Source organism: Trachypithecus francoisi, unplaced genomic scaffold, assembly GCF_009764315.1.
Source record: "Trachypithecus francoisi isolate TF-2019V2 unplaced genomic scaffold, Tfra_2.0 Lachesis_group15, whole genome shotgun sequence".
Taxonomy (NCBI): Eukaryota; Metazoa; Chordata; class Mammalia; order Primates; family Cercopithecidae; genus Trachypithecus; species Trachypithecus francoisi.
In genome coordinates, this window is record NW_022681460.1 from 22,387,071 (window position 1) to 22,402,675 (window position 15,605).

Genomic DNA, 15,605 nt, shown 5'->3' on the forward strand with positions numbered 1-15,605 from the left:
TTCCGCATCCACGAAACAAGGGTCATACTTCAGTACCTCATGGGGTTATTGGGAGGTTTAAATAATATAATATAAAAATGTTCACATAGTATTGAGTAAAAATGCTGGTTTTCCTCTTAGAAAATGCTAGAGGTCTTCCCCAGAGGAAAATACTTCTTGTCAGGATTAAAGGGGATACACAGGAAGGTGGTAGAATAAAGAACATTTAGTGAGATATGAACAATGATACCAACAATCAAACATATGCCTTATAGTTACAAAGTGTTTATTTATTATTTATGTCATTAGTGCTTCACAAGCATCCTGTGAATCCATCGGCTAATTGCTATGCCCATTATATAGGGGAGGAACTGTGACTCAGAGAAATTAAATGTATTGAACAATATCACCTTACAAGTCTATAATGGAGCATATTCTTTTTGACCAATAGTCTCTTGCGCTTTACAGTACTCTAAGCTATCTATACATTCTCCACAGTTGCCAAATACCAAGCAGTTAAAAGTCTAATGGATTCCAAAATTGTATCTCAAAATACAGTTCTGTTCTCAAATTTCCCATGATTCCTGGAAAGACAATAATATCTATGGAATTAATAGAATGACTCTTTTCTGGGCAATTCCAAACTATTCCTGGACTCCTAAGGACCATGCTAAGCTCAATTTGCATTTCTTGGATTCTATGAACCAAAGATGTTGTGTTTCTATTGTCAAATGCACCATGTTTTGTGACTGTGTCATTTAGTTTTTAGCATTTCCTGAATTGAAGTTACTCCCTCCAACTACCATGAAAAGTTGGATTTGTTCTGTGTAGCCCAAGGTTTACATATTTCTGCCCTTTTTAGATGTCACAAATGAGCATCTCCATCCCTCAGTGCATTCTATATTGGGGTATCATAGTGCATTCTATGTTAGGGTATCTATCTTTGCATGCATATATTTTCTCTCTCTTTTGAGAGTGCAAGTTTCCTAAAGATGGAAAGTATATCATACGTCTGTACACTTAGGCCTAGCTGAGAGCCTAGCATTAAATAGCTTTTCAATAAAATGCTTGCTGCTGCTGCTGCATTCAAGATGCTCTACAGAGTTGACTTCTCAGGAGAGATTTATTAGAAAACATCATAAAAAGAAGGTCAGTTTTAGAGTAAGCAATAGCTGTTACCTTCCTCCCTCTATAGTGAATGATCTCTTGAGAATTCTTTCTTAGAGAGAGACACTTGTTAGGGAGACAAAGGGTGCTTAGGAAAGAATTAATAATTACCATGTCGACCTGAAGATAAGAAAAACCTAAAATAGGTCCTACTCTTCCAAACATTAACATGAATTTGTCAAAAATTAGGTTTCAGACCAGAACAGATCAAAATATACAGTGCTCTCTAGGGAAAAAGCTTTTGAGATAAAGTAGAATTTCTTATTTCTAAGAAGTAGGAAAAGAGTATTTTGTTTGGTCCCTACAAATTAATAGTTATTTGGTTTCAGCCTGAACAACCACCACAAACAAATACTGGCAGGCCGAGTCTCTACAGGAGTGGTCAAAAAAGTCAGTTTTCATTTCCTTCCAAACGCTATTTTGGCTGATCCATCCATAGAAAAGCAGAACAAAAGGCAAGGGATTACTGCACCCTTAAGCATCCAAGTGGCTCATTCGGCTCAGGGGTTATTTTTAGCAATCTGGCTCACACTAAGGACTTGCTGCTCTATTCAGCAAATGTGCAAATGGACGCTGCAGGACCGTAACAGTAGACATTGATGAAGGTTGTGATCAATGATTAGACTCTCAAGCCTGTTGTGTTTTTGATCTAGCCATGCCTTTCAACCACTGTGGTGAACATTTAGTTCTGAATAGGCTCATCTTCTTCATATGCACATTCTATTTGTAGATGTTGCTATGAGGACAGATTCATCAAAAATGACTGATGTGGAGTCTGGGGTCGCCAATTTTGCATCTTCAGCAAGGGCAGGCCGCCGGAATGCCTTACCAGACATCCAGAGTTCAGCTGCCACAGACGGAACCTCAGATTTACCCCTCAAACTGGAGGCTCTCTCCGTGAAGGAAGGTAATACTCAAAATCCTCTTACAATTAATAGCACTTGTCCCTTCTTAACCAGTCCTTTTCTCTGGGCAGTCTTTCTTTTACCTAGTTAAAAGTGCTCAGTTTCCTTATTTGTTTACTTAAACCTCTCAGCTTTTGTTGAAGGCTTAGTGGATGTTCAGTCTTTTCCAAAGTAAAATATTTCATCTTTTTGTCTCGTGCTGTGTATGTAGAAACTGAAGTTTTATTTATTCATTGCATGTGTATAGTTATAGTCATGCACAAAGCTAGTAATTGGGAATACAAAGGTGAACAAATATGATCTTTCTGTCCATGAGCTTTCAACTTTGTTGAGAAGTATTCATAAATAAAGTAATTTTTCTTCTGCCATCCATTGACAAATCACTTTGGAAGCTTCTGCTTCACTGTAGTGTGCCACAAGCCCTTTAATTCTCAACTCTAGGAAGAAGTTTACTGTCAAGTAGGGATGAGATTCTTTCAAGAGAATTTTTGGAGAAAAGGCGATCATTCTTGACATTAAGAGAAAGGTAGAGCTGTCACCCCATGAAGGGAAATCTTACGTCTCTCTCTCCATTGTTTACATACAGTTTATATGGCTTCCAGCATTTAGTCTCCTGAAACGAATACAAGGATACTTTCAATAAAGTGCTAAAAGGTGCCTTTCATTTAAAAACCCTTATGGAGATTTAAAACAAAACAAAACCCTGAATCAAAGTTAAAAACTACACTCAGAGAGATTAAAGATCATTTTTGTTCCAAGTCATTAGCAAAATACTCACCTTTTTGTGCCCCATCTTAGACTCTCAGGTGGACTCTCGTGTATGTTTGGGAATTTATTCTTGGTGACAACAAAGCAAGTGAGAACCAGAAGCCGCTCACATCTAGCCCATTCCTGGGAGCCCAAGAAGAAGGCTCTTGGTTCTTTGCTTCAGGAGGTTATTTACTACCTGGTAAAGTTTCAAATGTTCCTGGTTCAATCTCTATGAAATGGTTATATCCTTGTAGGCCAGGAGCTGTGACCAGATCCTGCAGTTCCATGATTACCTCATTGTTTTCCAAAGGCCACTATTTCTCATATGCGACACTATAGGTGAGAATTAAAAAGCATACACTTCAACGTAAAATATAAGAAGAAGAATGAAAAGATGGAAAAGATAAGGGAAGAAAGAAATAAACATATATGTAATGTTTTTGGCCTTTTGAGTTTGAAAATGTAATATGACGATAGGAACATGATGTTGCTATTGGAGTCCATTCTAAACTAGTGAGGTAGAGAAGGCAATTACTTGTTAGTGTAAAAACCCTAATTAAATTGTATACACCTTCAACACACACAAAACCTTAACATAACTGACATTACTTAATCAAGCAAAAGAGAGCAAATACACTATGGGAGAGTCAGCAGTGTTCTCCATTTTATTTTGGTCACTAGAGAGACTAGGATCTGAAAGAATATGTTACTGTTTTTATATTTTTCTTCATATCATTTTGAAATAAAGTCAAAGACAGCAGTTAAGAAACTGAAAATGGTAAAAATGAATTCACAAATAACACCAGATGCTAAAGATTACGCAAAAGGATGAAGGCATGTTGTAAAGTGAAATAGGCCAGGCACAGAAAGGCAAATACCACATGATCTTATTCATGGAATCTGAAAGAGACAAACAGCTAGAATCAGAGAGTAGAATGGTAGCTACCAAGAAAATTAGGAAGATGACGGTCAAAATACATAAAATTACAATTAGGAGAAATAAGTTCAGGGGATCTATTGTAGCAAAACGGTGACTATAGTTAATAACAATATAAGTATGTGAGGTAATGAATATGTTAATTAGCTGGATTTAGTCACTCTACAATGTATGCATCTATCAAAACATCATGTTGCACAACAACATAAATATATATAATTTTTATTTGTCAATGAAAAATTAAAGAGTAGAAAAAATACACAAAAGGATATAGGTTTACATAGGTAGATGACATAGATATTTTATTAGCAAAGTTACAAGTAAGCAGTTTGAAGGTTTATCTTTTTCTCATTAGCTAAGCATAGATATTATTATGAATTTTAAAATGAATGGTTTCTAATTGATAATGAAAACTGAAAGCAGGAGTCTTTCTCAGATGTTATGGTTTCAATAATTTATTCACTTAAACATACAAATTATGAGGTGAGGAAGATCTGCAGATTTCCCTCAGGTCTATCCTCTTTTGTTTATATTTTTAATTTTTTTTAATAAACATGCATAAGTGGCAGGAAATCTAGGATTTCCAGTGTCCTGAATGCTGAGGTTTGCCCAGTTCATAATCTGTCTTAATCTATCCCTTCTAAATTGATAACCATGATAAAAATGTCAATGATATTTGATGACATATGAACAAGAGGTGACAGAGGGTGGCATCCTGGGATGGAGAAAGGTCAGTGGATTTGGGATGTGTTTTATAGGCAGAATCATTAGGACTTGCTGTGATAAATTGGATGTGGCAGAGATGAGGAAGAGAATTGGAGGATAACTCCTCGAGCAGTCAGGCAGGTGCTGATGCCATACACTGAGAAGTGTTAGCCTAGAGGATGGGCAATTTTGAGAGTTGGAGGAGTGAAAATTTTTGTGTTTAGGATACCTATGAGACATCTAAATGGACAAGTCAATGAAGCAATTTGATATATAGGTCTGGTGGACCAGAGGGGAAAAGATTCAGAGATATACATTTTTGAATATTTGAGTGTTTTTTTTTTTTTTTTTTTTTGAGATGGAGTTTCACTCTCGTCTCCCAGGCTGGAGTGCAATGGCGTCATCTCAGCTCACTGTAACCTCTGCCACCCGGTTTCAAGTGATTCTCCTGTCTCAGCCTTCTGAGTAGCTGGGATTACAGGCGCCCACCACCACACGCCACTAATATTTGTATTTTTAGTAGAGATGGGGTTTCACCACGTTGGGCAGGCTGGTCTCAAACTCCTGACTTCAGGTGATCTGCCCGCCTTGGTCTCCCAAAGTACTGGGGTTACAGGCATGAGTCACCGCGCCTGGCCTTGAGTGTGTATTTTCAAAATTTATTTTATATGATTGAGGAGAAAATAGTACAAAGGAAATTCTCCCATACCTCACAAGCCACACAAGTAGATTACCTTTACAGTACAAATGGAAACACAGAATATGAGAAAGAGGGAGTCTTAGAAGGCCTCCACTCTTTTGATATATAGATGTTACCACAACTAACCCCAAACAGGTTAAGTGACTTGCCCAAGCTCACAAAAATTAAGTGATAATAGAATTTCTGGTTCCAAAGCCTTCGTCTTTCCCATTATACCAACTTTTCTCTATAAATGCTTCATGGAAATTCTTTTGGGTATTAATGTGTCACCCAGATAAAAAGGGTGCTGTGGTCAAATAAGTTTGGAATTGCTGGTTTCAACATAATTGGCTTTTTATACTTCTCGGAATGTTTCCTTTTTAGACAAGGACTTCTCAGAGCCTTTTTTACAGAGACTTTAAAGTAATAGTGTGTCTATACCCTTCTAAAAATAGAACACACAGCATTTTTTTCCTCTCATTTATTTGACCATCTCTAAAGAAGCATCTTGCAGAATTATTGTTCTGTGAAGCACTCTAAAAATGTGACAAGGAGTAGAAAAGACAGTTGATACAAAGAAGAGCAGAACACAAGGATGGAAATAGAAAATGCAAAAAAAAAAAAAAGACTATTATAATCTGATTTATGTTAAACGTATATTAATGAAAAGCCTAATTTAGTAAACAGTTAAAGTGGTTTATTACCTAAAAGATATATAATAAGGATCTGAACGTCATATTTATATTAAGTAACATGTTACTACATATATATATGAGAGATGTTTTTCCAAACTAGGCTTCTAGAGAACAGAATCAAGCCAGATAATCTAGAACTCAACATTTTCTTACTTTCTCAAGAGTTCTTATTATGATTAAAAAAGTGAGATAAATAACTGTTCAAAAAAGCTTATTAACATTTGAAATGACAGTAACAGGCTTGAAAGGGAAGTTTGATGTTGCACTCTCAGAGAAATTATGTTGAAAGAATATATTGAAAATGTATTCAATTACATTGAAAGCACTTGACATGTGCAGAAGCTTGAAGAATAACAATGTTAACTAGGAAGTTCATAATATATGAAAAATAATTTTCCTTTCATTAACATCGCAATACAAAAAGTTTTCTTTTCATTAACATCACAATTCAAAGTTGACAGCAGTCATAACCTCTTGAGCAGATTATTTCTTTGTATCTACAATCATCTTTCAATGTATTTCTAAACACTCACATTACAAAGCAAAAAATGAGACTATAAGAGGTATTTGAAATCATGTTTTATATTTTAGTTAATAATCCTAAGCAAGATACTAGATTGACAACAAATGGTATCCTGTTAGTTTCCATCTAATTATTATCTTGATTTCCTAGTACATTTCATAGAAAGATAACAACTTAAAGGGACTTCATATTATTATCTGCTCATTAGACAAACTTGAGATAGCAGATTAACAACTCTTCTCTGAAAGCTATAAAGCTTTGTGTATAGCTTGCTTAGAATCTGTGGTGGCAAGTGCAGCTTCAATTACTATACAAATAATTTAGTTCTTTGTATTTCATACTGTTATAGAGTACCATTTTCCACCAAGCTTATTTTTCTAATGGATTTCTTTCAATACACACTTATTAAACACCTGCCATGTTAATTAGAAGGCAACCAATTATGATTGCTAGGGTACAAATTCTCCCTTGATCCCAATTCTCCCTCCAGCTACTGTCCTAGTTCTCCATTTCTGTTTTGTAACAAAACTTCTTGACAGAGTTATCTGCTTCTGTGGCTCCAAATCTTCTATGTCCCATTCTCTCTCTCACCCTAATAAGATTTTCACCTCATGACATCACCCCACTGCTATTTCAAGATCACAAATGACATTGTCTCTGCTAATATCAGTGGTTCATTCTTAGCCCTCCTCTTGCATGATCTCTTAGTCATAGATGATTGTCACTCTTTCCTGTAACGTTTCTCTTCCCTTGGCTTTCCAGACACTCCACTCATCTGGTTTTCTTCCTGCTTCCCTGGCTGCTCCTCCTTCAACTTTTCTTTCCTCATCTCCCTTAACTCTTAATAAATTGGAAGTTATCAAAATTCGGTCTTTGGACATCATCTCTATCAACACTCTCTCACTTGTGATGTAATCTGATCTCGTTGGGATAATGATCGTGATTTTGATGACTTACAAATTTGTATCTCCAACCTGGAGCTCTCCTGAACTGCACACTCATATACCAATTGCCTAATTGGCATCTCTGCTTGGATATCTAATGGGAATCTCAAACTTAATGGATATAAAAGCGAACTCCAGATAGTCTCCCAACAACAGCTCTTTCTGCATTTTCCCATCTCTGAGTGGCAATTCATACTTTCAGGTAACCAAATTATTGCCAGAAATATTGGAATCATCCTTATCTCCCTTCTTTTTCTTGTATTCTCCATCCCATCTATCAGTGAATACTGTCAGCTCTACTTTCAAAATTGATCCATAAATCTGCCATTTTTCACTCACAAGATATAGTTTTTTTTGGTACCTCTGTGACTCCATTTTCCATTCTAATTTTCTCTACCACTGTCCCATTTGCAAATCCTTCCTGCATATTATTGTCTTTGGCCTTGCTTTTCTCTGTGCTTGGAATGCTCTTCTCCCTGCTATCTATATAGAATTCTTCTTCAGCTTTTCAGGCCTTTACTCAAATGTCCCCTTCTCAGTGAGGCATACCCAGCTAACTCTGTCTAGAATTGCATCCTCCAGGCCCCAAGACTTCTTGAAAATTTCTATTTTCCACTCCTGCTTTAATGTCTTCATTAGCCCTTTTTACTTCTGATTGACCACACATTTTATTTATTTTGTTTATTGTCCATATTTCTCATCAGATTTTCCCTGAGAGCCAGGATTTATGTTTTGTTCATTGCCTTGTACGTATACATGCTTAATAAATATTTAATGAATTAAAGTTGAAGAACTGAATAGAGTCCATCAGATTTCAAAGATGCCATTGATGACTTGGTAGGAGCAGTTTTGTAGGAGTAGTAGACCTAAATAGTTTTACTTAAAAATGGAGACAACAAAAGAGGGATACTTCTTAAAGGATGAAAGAGAAGATAGGATGTGGAAGACTTACAGTTGAAAGAGGGTCTTTTTTAGTTTAAAGATGGTAGTGAATTGAGGGAACAAAGGAGCCGGGAGAAAGGAAAAGTCAGATACAATGAAGAGCAGCAGATGATTATTAGAGTCAACCTCTTGATGAAGCAAAAATGGATAGGATGCGGGATCATGAAGGTATTGGACTGCATAGCAGGAGTAACACCAGGAGCCAGCTCCAAAATTATGCAACCAGGGTGGTTGCATAGGGCTGCTTGATTAGAGGAGACTTGCACTTGGTTTAATGTTCTATTGTTGCTGTCTTGAAATTTTTCATTATTTTTGAACAAGGGTACTGCATTTTCATTTTGCACTGGACACCAACAAATTACATAGCCAGTGCTGACGAGTGCATCTTCCATTGTAAAAAGAGGGAAGGCAGAAAGAATAAGCACAGATCACAGAGAGTTTTAGACATTTAATGGCAGGAAGTTGAGGGAGCTCCTGTCTGATAGCTTTAATTTATTTTTCCTATGAAATAGAAAGTGAGGTTATCTCCTAAGAAAGAGCAAAGAGAGTAGAAAGTGTGAAGAAGCTGGGGAGAGTACAATCCTGCATAGGGAAATGGCTAAGGACATGGACCACGGAGTCAGTTGACCCAAGCTCAAGTTGTGACTGTCACTCACTAGTCTCTGACTTTGGACAAGTCGCTTAACCTGGTTGTGTTTCATTTTAGTAATCTGTAAATGGAGGCTCTGAGAATACTCTAGAAAACTGCCTGGCACTTAATAACTCTGTAGAATAGGAGAAAGTTGATCAGGAGAAGGTAGATTCCCAAACTACTCATATCTCTCTTCTTTGTATAGTTGCCATATCTGAATTGAGGGCAAAATATGGACAGTGGACAAAGGAAAAACCAATGGTTTTATTCCAATATAATATAAAATAAATTTCAATATATTCCACATATGAATGGAATTTTTTTTTTCAGATGCAAAAGAGAAAGATGAAGAAACAACACAAGACCAATTGGAAAAGCCTCAAAATGAAGAAAAATGAAGGCTCATAATCTATCAAGAGTGCTGAATTTCTGCATGTTGAAAGACTTAGTGGTTCTGTTTTCCTGAGATGTTTAATCTGGTGGTAACTGTGGTAACATTGCAGCCCTAAGCAGCATGTGTATATTAGATAATTGTGTTGTGATGCTACTCACTTTGATTGCAATGATGATGTCCAATCTAAGCTATTAAAAGGCAGGTTACTTCCAAATCACACCGAAGGAAAAGGTTAAAAATAATACATGATCACAGAAATATATACCATTGTCTGTAAGCCCAACAAAATTCACTGTTCTGCTTTGGATTTACTTAGCCTGATGTATTTTTTTTTTTTTTTAAGACGGAGTCTCGCTCTGTCGCCCAGGCTGGAGTGCAGTGGCCGGATCTCAGCTCACTGCAAGCTCCGCCTCCCGGGTTTACGCCATTCTCTCGCCTCAGCCTCCCGAGTAGCTGGGACTACAGGCGCCCGCCATCTCGCCCGGCTAATTTTTTGTATATTTTAGTAGAGACGGGGTTTCACCGTGTTAGCCAGGATGGTCTCGATCTCCTGACCTCGTGATCCGCCCGTCTCGGCCTCCTGATGTATTTTTAATTCAATTTTTATGGTGATGAGCAAATCATTTCTTGGTAAACGTAAATCAAACACCATTGATTTAAAACTTCATGGAATTTGTAGAAAATTATGGACTTTTTTTTTTTTTGGTGAGAAAGAACAATAGTCAAAATCACATGGATAATGTTTGTTTTTAGCCAAAAATGTTCCAGATTTTTTCCCAAACCTCAAAAACGATTTGGAAAAATTGTAAAAGTTTGATAACAGAAACATCTTTAGGATATTTTTGCCTGACATATTTTGCTTCTAGTATGTGCCTACTGTGATTTTTTTCATGTGGAAAATGCAAAATTTGTAACAAAATGGTTATATGGAACATGCCTATTAAATGAGTTTTACTATCTTCCTTAACTTTGGTACGTGTATGTGTGTGTGTGTTTTACTTTAACATGAATTATACTAAATACTAGTGGTTTTACACTCTCTTATTCTTAGGGCTTTTGTGTATGTCTGATTTGTTTTTAAATACCTTCCTCAGGAATGCAGACCTTAATTTTTATATATTTTTAAAGTAGCTAACATAGCAGTAGGCACTTAAGCATTTAGTCAATGATGCTGGTAGAAACAGTAAAATACATCCTTTAAACATATATATCTAAACATATATTTTAAAAGGAGCAAAAATAAAACCAAAGTGCTAGTAAATTCTGATTTATTAGACATTTTAGAAAAATAATAGAATTCTGAAGTTTTAAAAATGTCAGCGATTAATTTATTTTCATTTTTAGAAATATATGCATGCAGTTATATTTTATTTGATTGTTGACTTAGGCCATGTCTGTATACAGTAACCGAATAAACTCTTTTGCTGCTAAAGAGATTTGTTACTGACACAAGTCTCCTTCATTTTATCTTCAGAAGTAGGCTGGGTAAAAAATGGTGACACATTTTAAAGAATGAAGTTAATAGTTTTTGCAATATAAATCACCTCTGACTTATTATTTTATTGACAGAGCTTACCTTTATATCTTATATACACCAAAGGGGTAGATCTCAAAGAACCTGATTGCTTTAAGTTTTTAAATATAGTTTTTTCCTTATTAAATAATCAAAAGTAATATTTTAAGTGTAGCACTAATTTAATATTCAGTAACATTTTTCACAGACATTAAAATTATATTTCTAAACGTTATTTAATGACATGAGGTTATATAATCAGATAAAGAGGAGTTAGAGTGGAACAGTGGTTTTCAGCATGTGTGGGGAAGCAATTTTGACCTCTAGAGGGCATTTGGTAATGTCTGGAGACTTTTTGGCTGCCACAACTGGAGGTGGAAAGCAAGGGAGAAAAGGTGCTACTGTAAAGTAGTAGGCAGAGGCCAGGGATACCATTACACTGCTAAGCATCTTACTGTCCTGCAGGCAGCCCTGACAGCAAGGATTACCCGGCCATGTGTGTCAACAATGCTGACACTCTGGAGTAGAGTTAAACTGTTAAGCATGTGGATTTTAAATTCAGATTATCTGGGTTTGAATTCTAGCTCTGCTACTCAGTAGTTGCGTTATCCTGGGCAACTTACATCATGTCTCTAAGTCTGTTTTATCCTCTGTGGAATAGTTTTAATAATAGTACATACTTTATAGAGTGGGTGGAGGCAGTAAATGAGATAGTATATGTAAAACAATTGAATAATGCCTGGTAAAGAATAATTATTCAATAAATATTAGCTATCATCATCATCATTGTCATATTTATTCAAGATGCTCTTGCCAATACTGTGGTAGTGGAGGTGGTAGGAAGCTCAATTTGTTTATTTGTCTGTCTTCTGCCTTTCTTTGTGACTTCACAAACTCTGTGATATCCCCAATGCTTGGTGCTGGGAGAAAACAGGATGGTAGAAATAGACAATTCATGGTAATTACCACATGAATGCCAATTCCATCATGCTAATGAGTGACTGACAGGCCATGAGTATTACCATTTAACAATGAGTCTACTCACTAGTATTTTATGACAGTTACTCAAAAAAATAGAATCTTGAGTCAGTATTTAAATGAGTAATTTGTTCCATGAAAATGTAGAAGAAATAAAGTGACATCGTTCTTGGGTCATAGTTTTCTACAGTGTTTTTCTCATTTAGAAAACCAAAAGTAAAGCCGTGTCCCTCATTATTGCTACTAGTTACATATATTCTTACTGATACATATTCTAAATCACTTATTCACTATAATGCACACACAAATAATCCACTATTTTGTATTACCCAAGGTATCAGGCTTGTTAACTGAGAATATGTGCCAACAAAAATGGTTTATTTTTACTGAGGAGTCCAGACAAAGGAGAAAGAGAGGTCAGTAGCAGTTTAAAGACAACACTGAATTTGCCTACCAACTTTTAAAAAAATCAAGCTATTTTGAGGAACCTATGGTAGTTTGTCATAGCAAGTAGACACTTTTACCAAAGCTATTTATTTGGGACTCATTAAAGAAAGTCTCCTTGCCCATTTTGCCATTGTCTTTGTACAAGGCACTTGCTTTAGTCAATAGCTATAAAGTCTAAATTAACACTGTCAGATAATCAGGCTAAAAGGTGACAATAAAGCTAGAAAGCAGCTGTCTGAAAACTTAACTCTGTATAAAGGAGAAAGAACAAAAAGAATCTATTTTGTGTCATGTACCCAGAGATATTTTGTGATCTGGGAAGAAAAGATTTGAACCTTCTTAAAACGTTAGTGAGTATAAGGAGAGATGCCCTACTTAGAAAATAAACCACTAGTTTTCCTCAGGTGACTTGACAACTTGGGCAGATGTTTGGCAAGGGACCGGGGGGATAGAGAGGAGCAAGAGGAAAATGAAAATTCTGGTGTTCTATGCCACTGTAGAATGACTATAGTTAATAATAATATATAAGTTAAAATAGCTAGAAGGGGCTGGGCACAGTGGCTCACACCTGTAATCCCAGTACTTTGGGAGAGCAAGGTGAGTGGATCACTCGAAGTCAGGAGTTCGAGACCAGCCTGGCCAACATGGTGAAACCCTGTGTCTACTGAAAATACAAAAATTAGCTGGGTGTAAAAAAAAAATTAACTTGGTGTGGTGGTATGTGCTGTTGTCCTAGCTACTCAGGAGGCTAAGGCAGGAGAATCACTTGAATCCAGGAGACAGAGCTTGCAGTGGGCCGAGATTGTGCCACTGCACTCCAGCCTGGGCAATAGAGCAAGACTCCGTCTCAGAAAACAAAAACAAAAACAAAATAAAATAAAATAGCTAGAAGGAGAATGTTGAGCATTCTCAACACAAAGAAATGACAAATGCTTGAGATGATGAATATGCAAATTACCATGATCTGATCACTCTAAATTGTATGTATCAAAACATCACTATGTACCCCATGAGTATGTATAATTATTATTTGTTAATTAAAAAGTAAAATTAAAAAAAGATGTAACCAAAGCTCGCTAATCTGTTACCCTGTCTGTGGAGCCTGAACCCTCAAGTTCAAAGTACAGATCTGTCATTTCCTCTTATGATTTTGTTTATTTCTTGTGCTTCCATTTCTTCAATGTGTAAAATGATAAATTATTATGAGGATTAAGTGAGTGAATATTGCTAATTGATTAAGGGCAGTGCCTGGCATACTAGCAAAAGCTCATATTATTATTATTTGCCAGAACATAAAGTATGATAAAGACTTTAAGTTGAATGTTCTAGACCTGTTGATTATTTTCTATGTTATTTGCCAGAATAGATTTCCTTCTATTCTTCTGCTCTCTTTTTTTTTCCCTTGGCAACACCTCCGTGGCTAAAAACAGGATTGATTAATCCGAATGAGTCCCTTTTTTTTTTTTTTTTTTAGAGTTATTGATGGCAACTTTCAGAACATTAAAAATCTGCAGCCAGTTGAAAAATGGAAGCATTGGTTCAAACAAAGGACTGGGGCAGTATTGTTACTTGTTAAAATCCTGGAATGGATTTCTTAGTGGGCACATATCAATAGAAATCATCATCACAGGCCGGGCGCAGTGGCGCTCGCCTGTAATCCCAGCACTTGGGGAGGCTGAGGCGGACGGGTCGTGAGGTCAGCAGATCGAGACCATCCTGGCTAACACGGTGAAACCCCGTCTCTACTAGAAACACAGAAAAATCAGCCAGGCGTGGTGGCGGCGCCTGTAGTCCCAGGTACTCCGGGTGCTGAGGCAGGGGATGGCGTGAACCCGGGAGGCGGAGCTTGCAGTGAGACGAGATCACTCCGCTGCACCCAGCCTGGGCGACAGAGCGAGACTCTATCTCAAAAATAAAATAAAATAAAATAAAATAAATCATCATCATAGCCAAATTTCACGTGACTGGTGATTACTTAGCACATAGAGATCCTTTTGAATCTTCATAAAAAAATCATATAAAATAGTTGTTAATGTTTCTCAATTTTACAGATGAAGAAAATGGATTCAGAGAGTATCTTTGAGACTGCACACAAGAAAGTGCAACAGTGACTTAGGATAGGGCTCTCAGAGCTTGGATGTGTACAGCCTCTCTTGCACCAAATGTCCCCTCCTCCCCAAACCAGCTCATCCATGAGTGTATTAGATTTGTCTGAATTTACTCAAAAATCTTAGGGAAATTTAAAAGTTGTATAAGAAGAATAGCATATGAGCCAACATGAGCACTGATATCTCAAAACAGCAATTTTATTTATTTATTTGGCTTTACTCTTTCATTAACTCATATTTTATCTCATTCCAGAAATGATCTGATATGGCAAGCTGTTGGTATTGTTGTCATTTTATTTGTCATTAACTTGTAGGGCCCTGAAGGAGTGCAGAGTTGGTGAGAAGCCTGAGGTTCTTTGGGGTGGGAAGTAGTAGCTGGAAGAGAGGCAGAGGAGAAAGGCTCCCCATCCTCGACTCGGCTCACACTCAGCTTGGGGCTAACCATGGTTATGAAGACGGCACACAGACATTCTAAGATGCGAACTGCATCTGGCATGAACTAACTGCGGACATTTTTAGAGAAGAGCCACATAGGTAAGTGAAATCGTCTCATTTGTTCCTCAGCGATAAATTTCAGAGGCTGTGTTATTTTTGGCAATGCTGATGGCAGAGAAGCGCCCGCAGTGCCAGATGGGTAGCTACAGAGACCTCAGGGAAACATAAGAAAGCCAGAAATTTGAAGCAAACAAACAAACAAAAAACCTGCCTCACCTTAGAGTCTGTGGAATTGACTCTAGAATTGAGCTCTCACAGTGCTTTAGGCATACCCGATATTCAAATAGTCCTGTTTTATAACATATTTGTCACCTAAATTGAATTTCCATTAGTGGAAGGGATTTGCTTTTTACATATTGCCTTTCTGTGATGTAAAATTGTGGAGAACAATAGAAGAAAAAGCATGGGGCTATCGTCAATAAATGTGGATTTGGTTCCAGGATTTTGACCTAAATTTGAACTATATTGACTATGTTCCTTTGGGTAAATTATTTTCACCCTAGGCAGTCTTTCTTATCTGAGAGAATTATTCAAAATTGACACTAGGTGGTGCTCTGCTCCCACTGGTTCTACAAAAAAATTAATTGAGGCATGCCTGAGGTTTCCAATTTGTTTTACCAATTCTGCTACACGTGTTGGTCAGGAGTATTGCAAAACAAAATAGCAACCAAAACTACAGTATTTCAAACACAATTTTTTCAAGAGACACAAGAAAAATAAAATTATAACAGTTTGCTATTCTGTGGCTACCGGTTTTTTAGGATACCCTATGTTCTTAGATACCAAAAGAAGGTGCTCTAATATACCTTAAAA

The 15,605-nt window shown here is 36.7% G+C and overlaps 1 protein-coding gene across 6 annotated transcripts in view; it reads left to right on the plus strand.

Moving 5' to 3' along the window:
• Nucleotides 1-9,466, plus strand: part of PKIB (cAMP-dependent protein kinase inhibitor beta) — a 127,349-nt gene extending 117,883 nt beyond the window's left edge. For 5 of the 6 annotated variants that reach the window (XM_033234436.1, XM_033234438.1, XM_033234437.1 and 2 more), the window contains 2 exons: nucleotides 1,877-2,053; nucleotides 9,188-9,466. In XM_033234436.1, coding sequence (XP_033090327.1) covers nucleotides 1,877-2,053; nucleotides 9,188-9,255 — 245 coding nt within the window. In that variant the 3' untranslated portion in view covers nucleotides 9,256-9,466. Of the gene's footprint in view, nucleotides 1-1,684; nucleotides 1,752-1,876; nucleotides 2,054-9,187 lie in introns of those variants that run through there. The other variant, XM_033234440.1, reaches the window with a different exon arrangement.
• Nucleotides 9,467-15,605: the final 6,139 nt, after the last annotated feature.